Raw genomic sequence first — 15,681 nt, 5'->3', positions numbered from 1 at the left:
GAGATACTATCCAACTCTATATCCCTAAGTGCTCTTCTCAAACCCAAATTCCAACCAAACCCAGAATTTGAATTTGAGGGAACAAGGAATGTGGCAATTGGTTCATTTTTGAAGGTGGAGATTGCAAAAAGGGCCGGAAATTGGTCTTTCAAAGGAGACTCCCCAACCCAAACATGTTCCCAAAACTTAATGAGCTTACTTGAGTGCAAGTCATACCTGATCCAAGGAGAAAATAGAGGCAAAATAGCTTGGATTGATTTCCAAGGTGATGCTCTTGTAGACATAGCCAGAATCCTAGAGTCCCAACCATTCTTTGCAAGCCCATGAATACTACAAATTATCTTAGCCCACAGTTTTTCCTTCTCCAATGAAATTTGTTGTTTGCTTCTCCCATTCTTTTGGAAGATTCTAGCATTTCTTTCTTCCAACAAGGTCCAAACCACTGCTGCTCTAATGCATCTCCACATTAATCTTCCCCTTTCTTTTGGCCAAGCAAAAGTTGATGAATCAAACAGCATCTTGATCTCCATTGGCACATTCCACCCACATTCCATCTTAATCAAACGGTACTATATGTTAAGATAGTTTTGGCCCAGCTTGTCTTCCTGTTATAGATTCAGATAAATGACAGATTGCAGTGTCTGTTTCCTTCCTTTCCCACTTTTTCTTTTCTCTTTGGTTGCTTTCAGTTTTCTTTTTTCCCTCCTTGTAGCTGTTCAGAAATCCATCATCCACCTAATGTGTTCTCATTTTAATTTGTTTGCTATGTGACATGATTTTTCTTTATTAATGTTGTTCCTGCTCCTCTATTAGTCTACACATTGGTGTTTTGCTGATCATGAAATCTTTTTTTTATTAACAGACAGGAATTTCATTAAATTAGACTAAAAAGTGCAATTCATAGCTGGTGCTTATTTTACCCTGCTACCCTTTACAATTAGATTAATCCCAATTACAATTCTGCCCAGAAAAGCTGTTCCCTAGCCAATGAATTAGCCATCTCATTTGCAGTTCTCTTAACCCATCTGAAAGTGGCTCTCAACTCCTTCGCAATAATTTCAATCTCTCTTATGCTTTATCTGTAATCCATACTCTTGGATATCTTCTGCCATCAAAAAGAAGATTACCATTTTTGAATCACCCACCACCTCCACATATTTCTGTCTTTGCTTCAGCTCTTAATCATGAAATCTTGATGATCAGATCCCTTTTGAGGTGGGGTCATCATATTTAGATACATGCAATTGTATCTGAACTTTTTAGAAGTAAATGGTCCAAATTAATAGCCCACATGATTCTGGTCTTTTAAGTAAAAAGATGGACCAGTTAATTGGACTAGGGGTGATCATTTCTTGCCTGGCTTGGCCTGACCCACAAATTTCCCAGTTTGGGCCTAGGTAGGTTTTATCTCCAGGCCTGGCCTGGCCATTAGCCCACATCAGACCTGGGCCCAATACTTTAGGCTTTGCTCACAATATATGCATATGTTATATATATATTGCTGTTATATTATATTATATAATATAATATATATAAATATTATAATGTGATACAGATAATATGAATTATACATATCATTTTATATTATGTTATGTCATATAGTATAAAATATTACGTACTGTTAATATAATATATTGAAACTTATAGGTCCAAAAGCCTGGCATGATCTGGCCTGGCCTCAGGCTTATATTTCAGACCCAGGTTGTGGCTGGACTGGGACCACGCCTGGGCTGTCCCTTACCATAGGTGCTAAGCTTGATTTGGGCCTGGCCTGGCCTGGCCCATGATCACACCTAAGTTGGGCCCATTTAGAAGCTTTTAGCTCTCTTTCTCTATCTAAATATAAAGGGACCACCCTAAGGATCCAATAACAAAATCCATGTGAGCTGATTTAAAAGCCCAATTACACTTGTTAAATTCACCTCATTTGTGGCCCTTAGAGTTGCAAATGGGTAGGATCTAATTTGGAAAAGGGTAATATCTGAATTCAATCCTATAAGAATCTGGGACATACAAATTTGATTTGATATCCAATGGGCTGTGAAACATAGATTTAAATTTGATTCTGGGTTAGAGGACTGTGAAGAAACCCAGGTTTCTGCAGCAACATCTAGGGTTTCGGTGGGTTAACTTCTGGTGACAGTAGACGACTGCAGAAGTTCGAGTGAACAAGATTTTTTTTTTTGTGTGTGGACTGCTGTCACTATGCGTGGTAGCTGTGGTGGTTGAGTAGGTGCAGTAGTTGTGGTCTGAACCCTCTAATGAGCAGTTTCAAGAGGGATTCTGTGTTTTTAAATCTGCCTATTCGTAGATTTGTGGTGTTCAAAGTGGCCGAATGCATGCTAGGGCAAGCTCGTGGTGACTATAAGTTTGCTGGTGTGGAAGTTGAAGAACAGTAGTGTAGTGGCTGAAACTTCTCTTTTGTGTGTGTGACGGGCAGAACCAATTTCGTAGATTGAGATGGCGTCGGTGGGTGATTCGAGTGGAGACTAAAAATCGAGTGTGATGATCTCCTCTGATTTTTTAAGTGCCCAGATGACATCCATCAAACTCAACGGTGAAAACTATGTTCCGTGGGCCAAATCGGTGGAAGTGTTTTTGAAGGCTAAGAAGAAAGTGAAACATGTACGAGAGGAGAAACGGAGTACTGAATCCCCGGGTTTTAGTGATTGGGAGCAAGAGGATCCTCAGATCATGATGTGGTTGTGGAGTAGTATGGAGCCTAAAATCAGTGTTAACTGCATGTTTTTAGATACAACAAAGGATATATGGGAACATGCCAAGAAACTCTATTTTGGACAAGACAACACTATAAGTGTTTATCGGCTTTATCAAGAATACTTCAGTTTGCAGCAGAGAAATCAGACTCTTGAAGAATATTGTGCTAGTATGAAAAATCTTTGAAATGAACTTAACGTCTCTCATTCCTTAACACCGGACGTTAAAATTCAGCAACAACAAAGGGAACAACTAGATGTTACACAGTTCTTGGTGGGACTGAAAGCGGAGTATGAACCTGCCAGAGTACAGATATTAGGAGGATCTGCTCTCCTTACTCTAGAAGAAGTGTTTGCCTGTCTCCGTAGGATATCTCTTAGCCCCGTAGAGAGTAACATAACTTCCGACAGATCAGCATTGGTTACTACTCGAGGTGGTTCTTATGGACAAAGAGGAGGTGGCCGTATAATTAAGGGGGGCCGTGGTAATCCTATGGGCGGTTGTACTAGTGGAGGAGTTCGTGATTCAGGGGGAGGCCGTGGCAGAGGAAGGGGGAGCACAACAAGGAAGTGCACACACTGTGGGAGAGAAGGACACACATCTAACTTTTGTTATGATTTATATGGCCCACCATTCACATGGGCTAATCATGCAACTGTTGGTGGTAGTGAAGTCTATGATACTCAACCAGTTGGTCTAGCATCTTCTACAGTCACAACTACTTCTAGAAGGAGATGATGAGTATTCCCAGAGAGGAGTATGAGAGATTTCTTCGGCCACTTCACATTAGAACACCGCCACCCTTACTCATTCAGGTATAGCTTGCCTAGCATCCAGACCTTCACCCTGGATGATAATTGACTCAAGAGCCTTTGATCACATGACCGGGACTCCCATGTGTGTTTTCCTCCCTTTCTCCAACCTCTACATCAAATAATGTTACCCTTGCCAATGGGTCTACTTCCCCCATCTACGGTGTTGGTAATGTTACTACTGCATCTCTATCTTTGTCTTCTATCTTATACATTCCCAAGTTTCCTTTTAATCTTATGTTTGTTAATAAACTAACCAAATCCCTCAATTGTTCTATCACATTTTACCCTTCCTCTTGTGTTTTTCAGGATCTAACGAAGGGGAAGAAGATTGGTGGAGGGCATGAAGTTGGCAGATTGTATTATCTTGACGATGGAGGCTCTACAGTTGCAATTCAAACCTCCTTGACTCCTCTTTAGTGGCACTGTAGACTCGGCCATCCATTTCTTAAAGCTCTCAAGCTTCTTGTTCCGTCATTTATTCGTCTGTCGTCTTTGCAGTGTGAGTCGTGTCAGTATGGGAAACACCACCGGGTTTCCTTCAGTCCTAGAGTTGATAGTCGTATGTTGAGTCCTTTTGATTTAGTTCATTCAGATGTTTGGGGTCCAATTAGAATTGAGTCCTACAATGGTTACAAATATTTTGTTATCTTTGTTGATAACTGTTCAAGAATGACATGGCTTTATTTAATGAAAGAAAGAAGTGAATTATTTTCCATTTTCCAAAAATTTCATGTTGAAATGCATACCCAATTTGGTGTTTCACTTAAAATTCTTCATTCTGACAATGATAGAGAGTATTTTCTTTCTTCCTTTTAGCAATACTTGGAACAACATGGTATAATTCATCAGACATCTTGTGCCCACATTCCTCAGCAAAATGGGGTGGTTGAGAGAAAGAACTGACATTTACTTGAAACAGCTCGGTCTCTTCTTCATCATATGAATGTTCCTAAGCGATTCTGGGGTGATGCAGTCCTTACTGCTTGTTTTCTCATTAATCACATGCCCACGTTTATTCTTGATGGTCGTTGTTCTCTATTCTTTACCTTGTTTCCTACTTTGTCTCCATACCCCTTGACTCCCAGGATCTTTGGGTGTGTGTGCTTTGTTCAAAATCTTGGTCCTGGTTTAGACAAGGTAGATGCTCACTCCATTAAATGTATCTTCATTGGCCAATCTAGGACCTAGAAAGGGTATAAATGTTACAATCCTATTACTCGAAAATCCTTTGTTTGCCCTGATGTTACATTTTTTGAATCAGTGTCATACTTCTCTGGTTCTGATATCCATCCTTTGCCTACGGAGGTTCCTCTTCCTCTTCCGGTTGATAATTCCATTCCGGTGGTTCCCCTTGTGCCTGAGTCTCCCCCGTTTCCATTGCAGGAGCATACTGAAAGACCACCAATTCGTCAAGTGTATACTCATCGACAGAGACCAGCGCTTCCACCACCTTCTACTCTGGCGGCAGATCCAACACCTTCCACAACTGAATTGGCTTCTGATCTTGACCTTCCTATTGCATTGCGGAAAGGTAAACGTAGCTGCACGCTACACCCCATATCCAATTATATTTCTGTATCTCACCTTTCTGCTTCCTATCGCTAGTTTATTACCTTGTTGTCCTCTGTATCCATACCTAAAGATGTTCAGGAGGCTCTTACATCGCCAGGGTGGTGAAAAGCTATGGAAGAGGAACTCTCTGCTCTTCATCACAATCATACATGGGAACTTACCACTCTTCCCCCAAGTGGAGAGTGGAATGCCTGAAAGCCCGTTTAGTTGCAAAAGGGTACTCTCAACTTTATGGTGTAGACTATGTCAAAACCTTTTCTCCAGTTGCAAAGATTGGCTCCGTACGTGTGTTGATTTCCTTAGCTGTCATGCATGATTGGCCTCTATTTCAGCTTGATATTAAAAATGCCTTTTTCCATGGGGATCTTCTAGAGGAGGTGTACATGGAGCAACCACCAGGGTTTGTTGCTCAGGGAGAGGATGGTAAGGTGTGTAAGCTCAAGAAGGCGATTTATGGGCTCAAAATAGTCTCCCCGTGCTTGGTTTGGCAAATTTAGTGAGGTGGTGAAAGAGTTTGGAATGAGACAATGTCAAGTTGATCATTCAATATTTAGATGACTCTGTGGCCGGGAAGATCTTGCTGGTAGTTTATGTGGCTGAGATAGTGTTAACTAGCAGTGATAGAGTTGGGATTGATAGATTGAAGACTTTCCTACAGGATCACTTTCAGACAAAAGATCTTGGGAAGTTGAAGTATTTCGTAGGTATAGAAGTTGCTAGATTAAAGCAATGCATAAACCTTTGTCAGTGGAAATATGTACTTGACTTGTTGGAAGAAACATGGTTGCTAGGTGCTAAACTAGCTGAAACTCCCATGGAACTAAATGTGAAGTTGGGAAGTGACACAGGTGAATTGTTCGATAACCCTGGAAGGTATTGAAGGCTAGTGGGAAAACTGAATTATCTAACTATCACTAGGCCTGATATCTCATTTGCTATCAGTGTGGTAAGCCATTTTATGCAGAGTCCTCGAGTACCTCACTGGGGTGCAGTTCTTAGGTTGTGCGGTATTTGAAGGGGGCTCCAGGTCGTGGGTTATTGTACAATCCAAGAGGTAATCTTGAAATAGTTGGATACACCGACGCAGACCGGCTGGATCTGTATCAGATAGAAGATCCACTACAGGTTATTGCACCTTTCTTGGAGGAAATCTTGTGACTTGGAAGAGCAAGAAGCAGAATGTGGTAGCAAGGAGTAGTGCAGAAGCAGAACACAGGGCCATGGCTCACACTGCATGTGAATTAGTGTGGTTGAAGAATTATTGCAGGAAATCGGGTTCTCAATAAGCAAACCCATGAAGCTATACTGTGACAATCAGGCTGCAATTCACATCTCATCCAACCCGGTTTTCCATGAGAGAACTAAACACATAGAGGTAGATTGTCACTTTGTAAGGGAAAATGTCATCAATGGTGTGATAAGGGCAGAGCATGTGAGAATAGGTGATCAATGGGTAGATCTGTTCACAAAAGGGTTGAGTTCAGGAAGAGCGAGCTACATATGTAACAAGCTGGGATTATATGATATATATTCTCCAGCTTGAGGGGGAGTGTTTGAGTTGACTAAACAGGGGTATTTCAGTCTTTTCCATATCAGTAATGTATGAGTTATATGCCTTCTGTCTAGACAAGGGCATTTCTGTCCTTGTACACTTATTTACCAGGTTTAAATATATGGTCGACTGGGTTAGACTCTTTGTCTTTTCAGTTCGACATTTTTCTCCTTTCTTCTTCTTCTTCTTCTTCTTCTTCTCCTCTCTCTCTTTTTCTCTCGCTTCTCAGTTTGGCTGAACACTAACAGCCTGTAGCCTTGTCAAATGACTTAGCTGATTGCAGTTCCCATACTAAGTGAAAAGTAAAGTTTATGTAGGAGAAAACTGCATACAGCTTGCCAAATGACTTGGCCGATTGCAGTCCTCTACAAAATGAAGAAAATAAATCATAAGTAGGAGAAGAAAACTGCCTACAGCCTTGTGAAATGACTTGGCTGATTGGAGTTCCCCACAAAAGAGAAATGAAGCATATGTGGGAGGAGGAAATTGCCTCAGCATTGTCAAATTACTTGGTTTATTGCAGTTCCCTACAAAGTGAAGAAAATAAATCATATGTAGGACTGCCTCGGAGAGAGCCCCCATTTTAGTCAGTGTTTTCTCATCTTATACAAGACATTCTTCATCAAATAACATTTGATTCTTAATCTTAAAATCACAAAATATCTCTATATATACAGGGCAAAAATTTTGGGCCCTTGCGTTAACTTGTTTAGGTGTGCCTCAAGGGGCTTGGTTGGAGGCGGGGGGCTGATCTTTAGAATTAGGAAACAAGATGTCTAACTGCACATTTACTACCTGAAGTAATGCAGTTGGGAGAGAAATAAACAGATTGAAAGTTTCACATGCTTGAATATTTTTTATATGTTATTATTGAGTTTGGGCCGATTTTATGTTATTGGGCCCAGCTTTGTTTTATTTTTTTTTATGTTATTCAGTTAGGAAGCTATTGGGCCTTAGGCCCATTAGTTTATGTTAATTTTAAGTTATGACTGTTCAGCTACTTAAAGTAGCCGCCCTACTAAGGGTATCTTTGTAATCTTTCATTCTTTTATTTAAGTATATAAATCAAGAGGGGTTGGCAGCCAGATTTATTCAAATTCTGGCAACATCCCACTCTCTTTTCTTCTTCTCTTTCTTTTCTCTTGCTGAAACTTTTCAGCTTCTACTACTTTTCTTCACAAAGCATATATCAGAATCAATTATCGGCAACTTCTACTGTTATGTTTGATTTTTTTATACATTTTCAATTTGATTATGTTTTATATGTTATGTTACGTTTATACATTTGAGTCAATAGGATTTTTAAAACATTAAGTTTTTTTTTTTTTTTTAAATCAAGTTTGTATTTTTTCTGAATTAATATTATTTTTAATATCATGTTGAAATTTTTGAAGTTTTTAAAAATTTTGTGCCTTGCCTTGCACCTTCTGCCTTAGGTGCAAAAAGTCCCTTGTGCTTTCTTGCACCTTGTACTTTAAAACACTATTCATGTCATCAGTGGCACCTCATCAATAAGAAAAGGTCATTCAGAATGCTGGTCCCAGCTATCCAGGACCATGAGAGGAATTCATTGGATACAGACCTAGCCTCCAGCATCTTTTGCATGAAGTGGCTTCTCTCAAATGTGAACCTGTTCTCATGGTTGTCAGCTCAAGGTTTTACCATCACTCCAAGCAATGGCCCATAGGCCCTAACCACACCTCACTGATAATAACCTATATTAAGCATGCTCAATCTTCTATTACTTTAGTGTTATCCACTACCACTTTCTGTTTTTTCTTTTTCTTTTTCTCTAAAATTTCTTTTCTTTTTGATGTTTAAAGGCTGAGCTTTTCTCCAGTGATCTAATTACACCCAAAATTTACCTCTTAAACTTGCAGTGTTGTTATCTCTGTTTCTAGATGAAGGTCTAACACATTCTTTCCCAATGTCAAGTTGCAGTAGAATAGCTGGTTTTCTTCATCAGTTTGACCTATCATGTATATTCCTCCTATGCTTCTATTTCTTCTTTTTGAGAAATTGTATTATTGCCCATGCTCTAGTTTTTGTTGAGATTCATGGAGTTCTTTGATGATATTTGTTCCATTTGAGTTTTTGCCGTGGATTCTTGGAACCTATCCCAGATGAAAGGATTTTACATGATTATTTTCCACAGGTCCTGGTCTGATGCTTCATGCTCATTCTAGGGCCTAATATGGCTTTAGAGAACTTGAATTGATGATCAGGATCCATGAATCCAGTGTCAAATGGATGGTGTAGGGTTTTGATGATGATGATGAAATATACACGATTTTAATGTCTTAATCATGTATGGTTTGCGGTATCTAACTGTCATTTATTCATTTAGGTCTTCTGAATACTTAAGCTAATCCACTAATGCTCTTTCAAAATGTATTCAGGGAAGTTGTCTGAATAAATCTGAATTGTCAAACTGGTTTGAAAGCAATCAATTGGACTGTTGCTCAGGGAAAGTTGTGGTAATTTGAATTCTTCTGGTCCATGTTGGAACCAATGAATCATTAGTTAGTTAAGCCTGTTAAACATCTGTAAGATCTTCCTGTTACAATGGCAGGTAAAACCAGCAAGGGCAGGGTCAAGCATTGGTGTCACTGTTGCTTATGGTGTTGATGATGCCCTTAAGAAAGCAAATGATATTATTTTAGAGGTATTCTTGAGTCTTTTGATATTCAACTGGGTGTTCCAGAAAGCAATAACCAATGAAGAAAAGACATGTTTGTAATACTGATTTGCTGTGTATTCGGCAGGGGATTGATCATAAAGTTCTTGTTGAAGTTTTTCTTGAAGGTGGAAGTGAATTTACTGCCATTGTCCTTGATGTTGGTTTTGGTGTTGATTGCCATCCCGTGGTTCTCCTCCCAACAGAGGTGCAAATATTTCAAGTTTTCTGCTTTGATTTCATTTCATTGCAATGTCAAACTATTTTCATTTATCGCTAATATTTAGTGTTGAAATGGATCATTCGGGGTTAAATTATTGTTCTTTGTACTTCTCTCGGTATGGGAAGCATTGAATTTCACAATAAGCTCTGTTACCAATCATTTACTTCTGCATTGTTGTGTTGTATATATCTACTTCTTTTAAATATTCAATGAAAGTTGTTACCAATCAAAAAGAAAAAAAGTCTAAAATCAGGTCCGAATGGCATAGCTGAATTGGAAAAGATGGGCAATAAATAAAGAAATTATGTGATCATGGTCATTCTTGTTGCTGCAGCTTGTGCTGAATAGTACAAATTAATTGCTTGTAACATGGAGACAATACATGTCATTAGGTTCACTTTATCCAATGGAAAGAGCAAATGCATCATTTTGTTTGTTACAATTGTTAACTGGATTTCCTCAGCTAGTAACTGGATTAGTTTAAATGTGCAAGGAATAACTACACAAGAGGAACTAGATGCAATACAAAGAGAAAATCCATAAACACCAACTCTTGGCAATACCCTTGATCTAAAAAATAAAATATATAAAAAAAACTTTTCAGCAGTTTGAATATGATAATTGATTCCTTTAATCCCTGATTGATAATATGGTAAATCAATTCTAGTTGTGTATCCAAAACCTTGTAACTTGGGTCAGTCTTAACCCAAAACTTGACTGGTTCAACCTGTTTTTAAGTTGTGTTGGCGAGTTTTTCTCATTGTTTGGAGAATCAGGTCCCAAATTTAAAACCAGTTTTGCATGGGGCATGGGCATGGAATCAGACTCTTATGCATATCTAGGAGTCTGAGTCGGCAAGAAGAAAAAACATGGATAATGGATACATCTATGGAAAAGTATGAACAATTAAAATAGTCTATATATTTTCAAATTCTAACCACATATACCTAGAAAAAAGGTTTGGAACTTTGTCATTATGTCTGTACCTATAATGGTTTTTAGAAAAATGGCATTCTTTGTGTATTTTTGCTATTCATTTATGATAAAATCAGCAAGTAGATGAAATGTTATGTTGAAGTGTCCATCAAGAACCATGGGATGTCTGAATGCAATACATGTCTGAATAGTCAGCAATTTTTGTTAGTTAGTTATGCCTTTGTTTTATTGATCCGAAACCCTTGCACAAAAGGAATTAGTCAGAAATTTTTGTTACCAATCTTACTGATAGAAGACAAATAATGTCAAAAATCTTAGTGTGTTGTTTAGAGTAGGTGTTATTTTCGTTTTTGGTACTTTTGGATGTCTTCAGTTTCACTTTTTTATGCTAATTTCCCAGAGTCAAAAACCATTTGATTTTCATGAATTGTATCGTTAGTTGTTTTTTCAGTTGGCTATCCAATGAGACCAAGATCATGTGAACCTGCCATGATTTAAGCAATTATGACCATTTTACTGATAAGAGTATCAGTTAATGATAGGATCTAGGTTTTAGAAATTTTGTTGTAGTTAGGATTTCTTTTGGGTCTTAAGTTAGAATTTTATTTCCTATAAATAGATTTATGAAAACATTGTAAAGAGAGAGGCCAGATATAGTGCTTTTGCAGGAAACTAAGCTGGCTGATTTTGACAGAAGGTGGGCAAGAAGTGTTTGGAGCTCTAGAGATATAAGTTGGATTGTAGTACCTTCTTGGGGAGCCTTTGGAGGACTAATCACAATGTGGAGGATTGAAGGGGTGAAATCCTTGGAAGAACTAATTGGTTGTTTCTCTTTCAGTGAAGTTTAAGAATGTGGGGGACGAATTTACTTGGGATTTGTCCAATGTCTATGACCCATGTAATTATAGAGATAGAGGGGAGTTGTGGGAGGAGAATTTTGACATTAGGGGTTTATGGGAAGGTCCTTGGTGTGTAGGGGGTGACTTTAATGTGATTAGATTCTTGAGCAAAAAAAATAATCCCAACCAACAAATCTCGACCAGCATGAGGAAGTTCGATGAGTTATTGATATTAGTGAGTTAAAAGAGATTCCACTACAACAGTCCTTGTTCACGTGGTCCAATTTACAGGCCTCCCCTGCATGTTCAAAATTGGATAGGTTCTTATTCGACATTGAGTGGAAGAACAGTAGGGAGGGCTAGTAGCTATGGATTTACCAAGGGTTACTTTAGATCATTGGCTAATTAGAATTGGAACATAGGATTTTCTAAGTGGCCCTACCTCATTTCGATTTGAAAATATGTGGCTCACCCATTTGGATTTTATCCATAAGGTGGGGGAATGGAGATAAGAATTGGGAGGTGTACATTGGAAAGGAGTAAGGTTTCATAGGGAAATTCAAAGGTTGAAGGGGAGAATCAAGGAGTGGAATAAAGAGCATTTTGGAAGATTTGGAGGAGAAAATTGAGAGGTGACATCCCAAATTGAGCAACTGGATGAAAAGGATAATTAGGGTTGATTAAGTGAAGATGATAGGAGGATGAGATGGAATCTGAAGGAGCTAGAGAAAATACACTAAAGAAATTTGTTGAAGGCAAAAGTCAAGGCATAAATGGATTGATGAGGGGGATGATAATACCAAGTTCTTCCATGTGATAGCAAATGGTAGAAGAAAGAATTTCATGGTGAAATTGGAAGTGAATGGAAAAATTTTGATTGATCAAGAGGAGATTGCGAAGTGTTTTGTGGATCACTTTAAGGCAATTTATTGAAGACAAGAAGGTAATAGGGTTATTGCGGAAGGGTTGGATTGGCCAAAGTTGGAGGATGATGTGGCAAGATCATTAGAGAGGGACTTTGAGGCAGAAGAAATTAGGAGGGTTATGCTCTCAATGGATAGATCTAAACTCGCAGGACCAAATGGTTTTACAATGGCACTATACCAAGGTTGTTATGAAATTATTAAATCTATCCTTTGGGTAGTTTTTAAGGAGTTTTCCAAAGAACATTTTATTAGCCCGGGTATCAATGCTACTTTCTTAGTCTTGATACCTAAAAGGGGGATCCTATTCAGTCATATAACTTTAGACCCATTAGTTTGGTGACTAACATTTACAAAATTTTGGTTAAAGTGCTTTTTTTTGTCAACTTAGTGGTTCGAACAAGAGAGCAAACAATCAAATCAGGGGTGTCAGGAGAATGAATTGACCCCCACCCCCAAAGAGCCCTTTATATACATAAATATATGTTCAATTACAAAAAAGCCCTTACGGGGCTAAAGAGAAGGAAAACAAAGAAATAAAAGAGTATATAAAATACAAGAGGGACCATGATAGTACAATACATCAAGAGGACTCTTCACACTCCCCCTCAAACTAATGCGAAGTCATTAACATCAGTTTTCTTACAAGAAATAGATGTCTAGATCTTGTCATGGCCTTAGTGAAAATGTAGCAATCTGCATATCTGAGGCGACATGAGGAAGTGAAATAGAACTAGCAAGGAACAAGTATCTAATAAAGTGGCAATCCACCTCAATATGCTTAGTCCTCTCAGGAAAGGATTAGAGGCAATCTTTATAGCACTGGTGTTGTTAGCATATAGAGGAATAAATGTAGAGAGAGGAACACCAATATCTTCAGAAAGTGATTGAAGCCAAACAATCTCACTACACATAGATGATAGTGCCCTATATTCGGCTTTTTTAGATGACTTAGAGACCGTTTGTTGTTTCTTGCATTTCTATGAGATGAAGGAATCATCCATAAAGACACACCACCCTGTAGTGGAACGCTTGGTGTCGGGGCAACCTGCTCAATTAACATCAGCATAGGCCCTTAATTGGATAGGAGGGGACTGAGAGAAGAATAGTCCCTTTGATAATGTACCACAAACAAATTGAACAATCCGATGGATAGTCAAATGGGGTTTACAAGGAGTAGAGAGTAGAGAGTAGAGACAGACTGACTAATGACTAGAGTTGCATGAGAGAGGTCAGGACGAGTAATAGTAAGATAGATGAGAGACCCCACAAGTTGTTGATAGGGCGTAGCATTAGGAAGTAAGGAACCTTCTGAGTTGGACAACTTTACAGAATCAGTAGGGAGGAAGGAGAACAAGGAAGCCCCTCTGACTACATAAGCATTATAGTCCCTCAAATTACTGACCAACAGCTCCCCTTAGGAGAAAAGGTTACTGCACCTGAACCTGTCATACAATCTCCCAGTCTTGAGACGACCCTAGCTCCTCTGTTACCAGTTTGTCATGTATGTTTCTTGTTCAGGGGATACTATTAAATTTTTGGAGGATTTCTGGATTGGGTCTCATCCTCTGAAGGATCTCTTCCCATCCCTATACTCAGTTTCCTTGTACAAAAACGAATTCAAATACTTCAAAGTGTGTGTTTTGATCCTGATAAGTCAGACAAGCATGTTTGGGCCCCTCACCCTAAGGGTCTGTTTTCTTGTGCTTCCTTCTTCAAGTCTCTTTGTAATTCTTCGCCCTCTCCTTTGTCTCCCTTGAAAGAGTTTTGGTGCAAACTCATTCCCCCTAAAATAAGAGCTTTTTGTTGGGAAGTAATTCATGGGAAAATTTATACTTTGGAAATGCTACAAAAGAGGAGACCCAATTTATATCTCTCTTTATACTGGTGTGTTTTGTGCAGATTTGATAACGAGAGTTTCTCTCACTTGCTGGTTTCTTGTTGTTTTTCTGCAGATATATGGAATTGGTTTTTTTCCTTTGTTTGGATGCAGGTGGTCCTTACCAGCGGAAGCTAACTTTCTGTTTGATCCTTCTACATTTACTTGACCAAAAAAGAGGGGAAGAATAATGTGGAGGTGTGTTGTTAGAGCAGCCTTGGTTTGGACCATTTGGGAAGAGAGGAATGCGAGAATTTTCTCTGAGAAGGAAAGAAGCAAGGGAGAAATAAGGGAGTATGTGATGTTTAGAGTGATCCATTGGATCAAATCTTTGAACCTGTTTTCTCAAATTTATCCTGAAAACTTACGGTGAAACTGGGAAGGTGTTGCAAGAAGCTCTTCTAGAAAGGAAAGGGTAAGGGCCTGTTTGGTTAGCAGCTGGAATCGGAATTGGCATTGGAATCGGAATTGGCATTGGAATCAAAATCCTTTGGAATCGGAATTGGAATGGTCCATTCCCATAGTTTGTTTGGTTCAGACAGGAATGGGAATAAGAATTGGAATCAGCAGGAATAGGATTTCATTCCCAAGAGAGGGGCAGGGAATGGCCATTCCCTCAAATGGGGGTATGCCATTCCAACAGGAATGGGAATGGGATTCCGATTCCGCCCAACCAAACAGTTGGAATTGGAATGATTCCGATTCCAATTCCAGACCTCTATTCATGTGAACCAAACGGGGCCTAAATGTTGCATGGCTACTCCCACCTCAAGACTATGTGAAACTGAATTTTGATGGGAGTAGCAAGGGGAATCCAAGACCTGTTAGTATAGGAAGGGTTGTGAGAGACATGGAAGGCAAATTAATAGCCTTGTTTTCTAATCCACTGGGGATTGGGGACTCTCTTAAGGCAGAATTGCTTGCAGCCTTACAAGAAGCACAAATTGCTAATGAGCTAAACAGAACCAATTTGGTGATTGAAGGGGACTCAAAATTGGTGGTGGGTTGGTTAAGTGATCTAGAGTCTGTTATATGGTGCTACAAGGATGAGCTTAAAAAGTTTTTATGGATCACCAAGAATATGAATTTGAGGATACAATGGGTGAGGAGATTGGCAAATGGGTTAGCTGATACTCTAGCCAAGCAAGGGGTGAATAGACAATCTTTGTTTTGGGCTCACTTGTAATTTTTCTGTTTTGTTTATAGAGAGGTATCATCTCGTGCTTCTCTAAGGGATGCTTGTAATGATTATATTTTCAGAATTAATGAAATCTTAACTTCACTAATAAAAAAAAAGTATCAACCTGCTTATTATCAGTAAAACTGACGAACTTGAAAAAATCAGATGCATACTTGTGTTGGCAAATAAAATTATCCTCAATTACTCCTTTGGACTGCAAGTCCTAAGAAATAGGTGAGAACCCAAATCCTTCATCTAAAAGGTACTATGAATAAGAAACTTATGATCTTGAATTCCTTCTTCATCATCGCTGTTAGCAACATATCATCCACCTATAAGAGGAGAATTTTGATACCTTGAGGCCGTT

The 15,681-nt window shown here is 38.9% G+C and overlaps 1 protein-coding gene across 8 annotated transcripts in view; it reads left to right on the top strand.

The window, feature by feature from the left end:
- LOC104597236 (D-alanine-D-alanine ligase family) overlaps window positions 1-15,681 on the top strand; it is a 129,749-nt gene that overhangs the window by 20,346 nt on the left and 93,722 nt on the right. For all 8 annotated transcript variants that reach the window (XR_016082475.1, XR_016082476.1, XR_016082477.1 and 5 more), the window contains exons 7-9: window positions 9,057-9,134; window positions 9,230-9,322; window positions 9,423-9,542. Coding sequence is in view for 5 of the 8 variants with exons in the window: in XM_010258681.3 (XP_010256983.1) it covers window positions 9,057-9,134; window positions 9,230-9,322; window positions 9,423-9,542 (291 nt within the window). In the remaining 3 variants the exon portion in view is untranslated. The remainder of the gene's footprint in view (window positions 1-9,056; window positions 9,135-9,229; window positions 9,323-9,422; window positions 9,543-15,681) is intronic.

Source organism: Nelumbo nucifera, chromosome 2 (assembly GCF_055504915.1).
Source record: "Nelumbo nucifera cultivar China Antique chromosome 2, China Antique-T2T, whole genome shotgun sequence".
Taxonomy (NCBI): domain Eukaryota; kingdom Viridiplantae; phylum Streptophyta; class Magnoliopsida; order Proteales; family Nelumbonaceae; genus Nelumbo; species Nelumbo nucifera.
The sequence above is the reverse complement of the archived record's forward strand: the minus strand, read 5'-3'. Positions and strand labels throughout refer to the sequence as shown.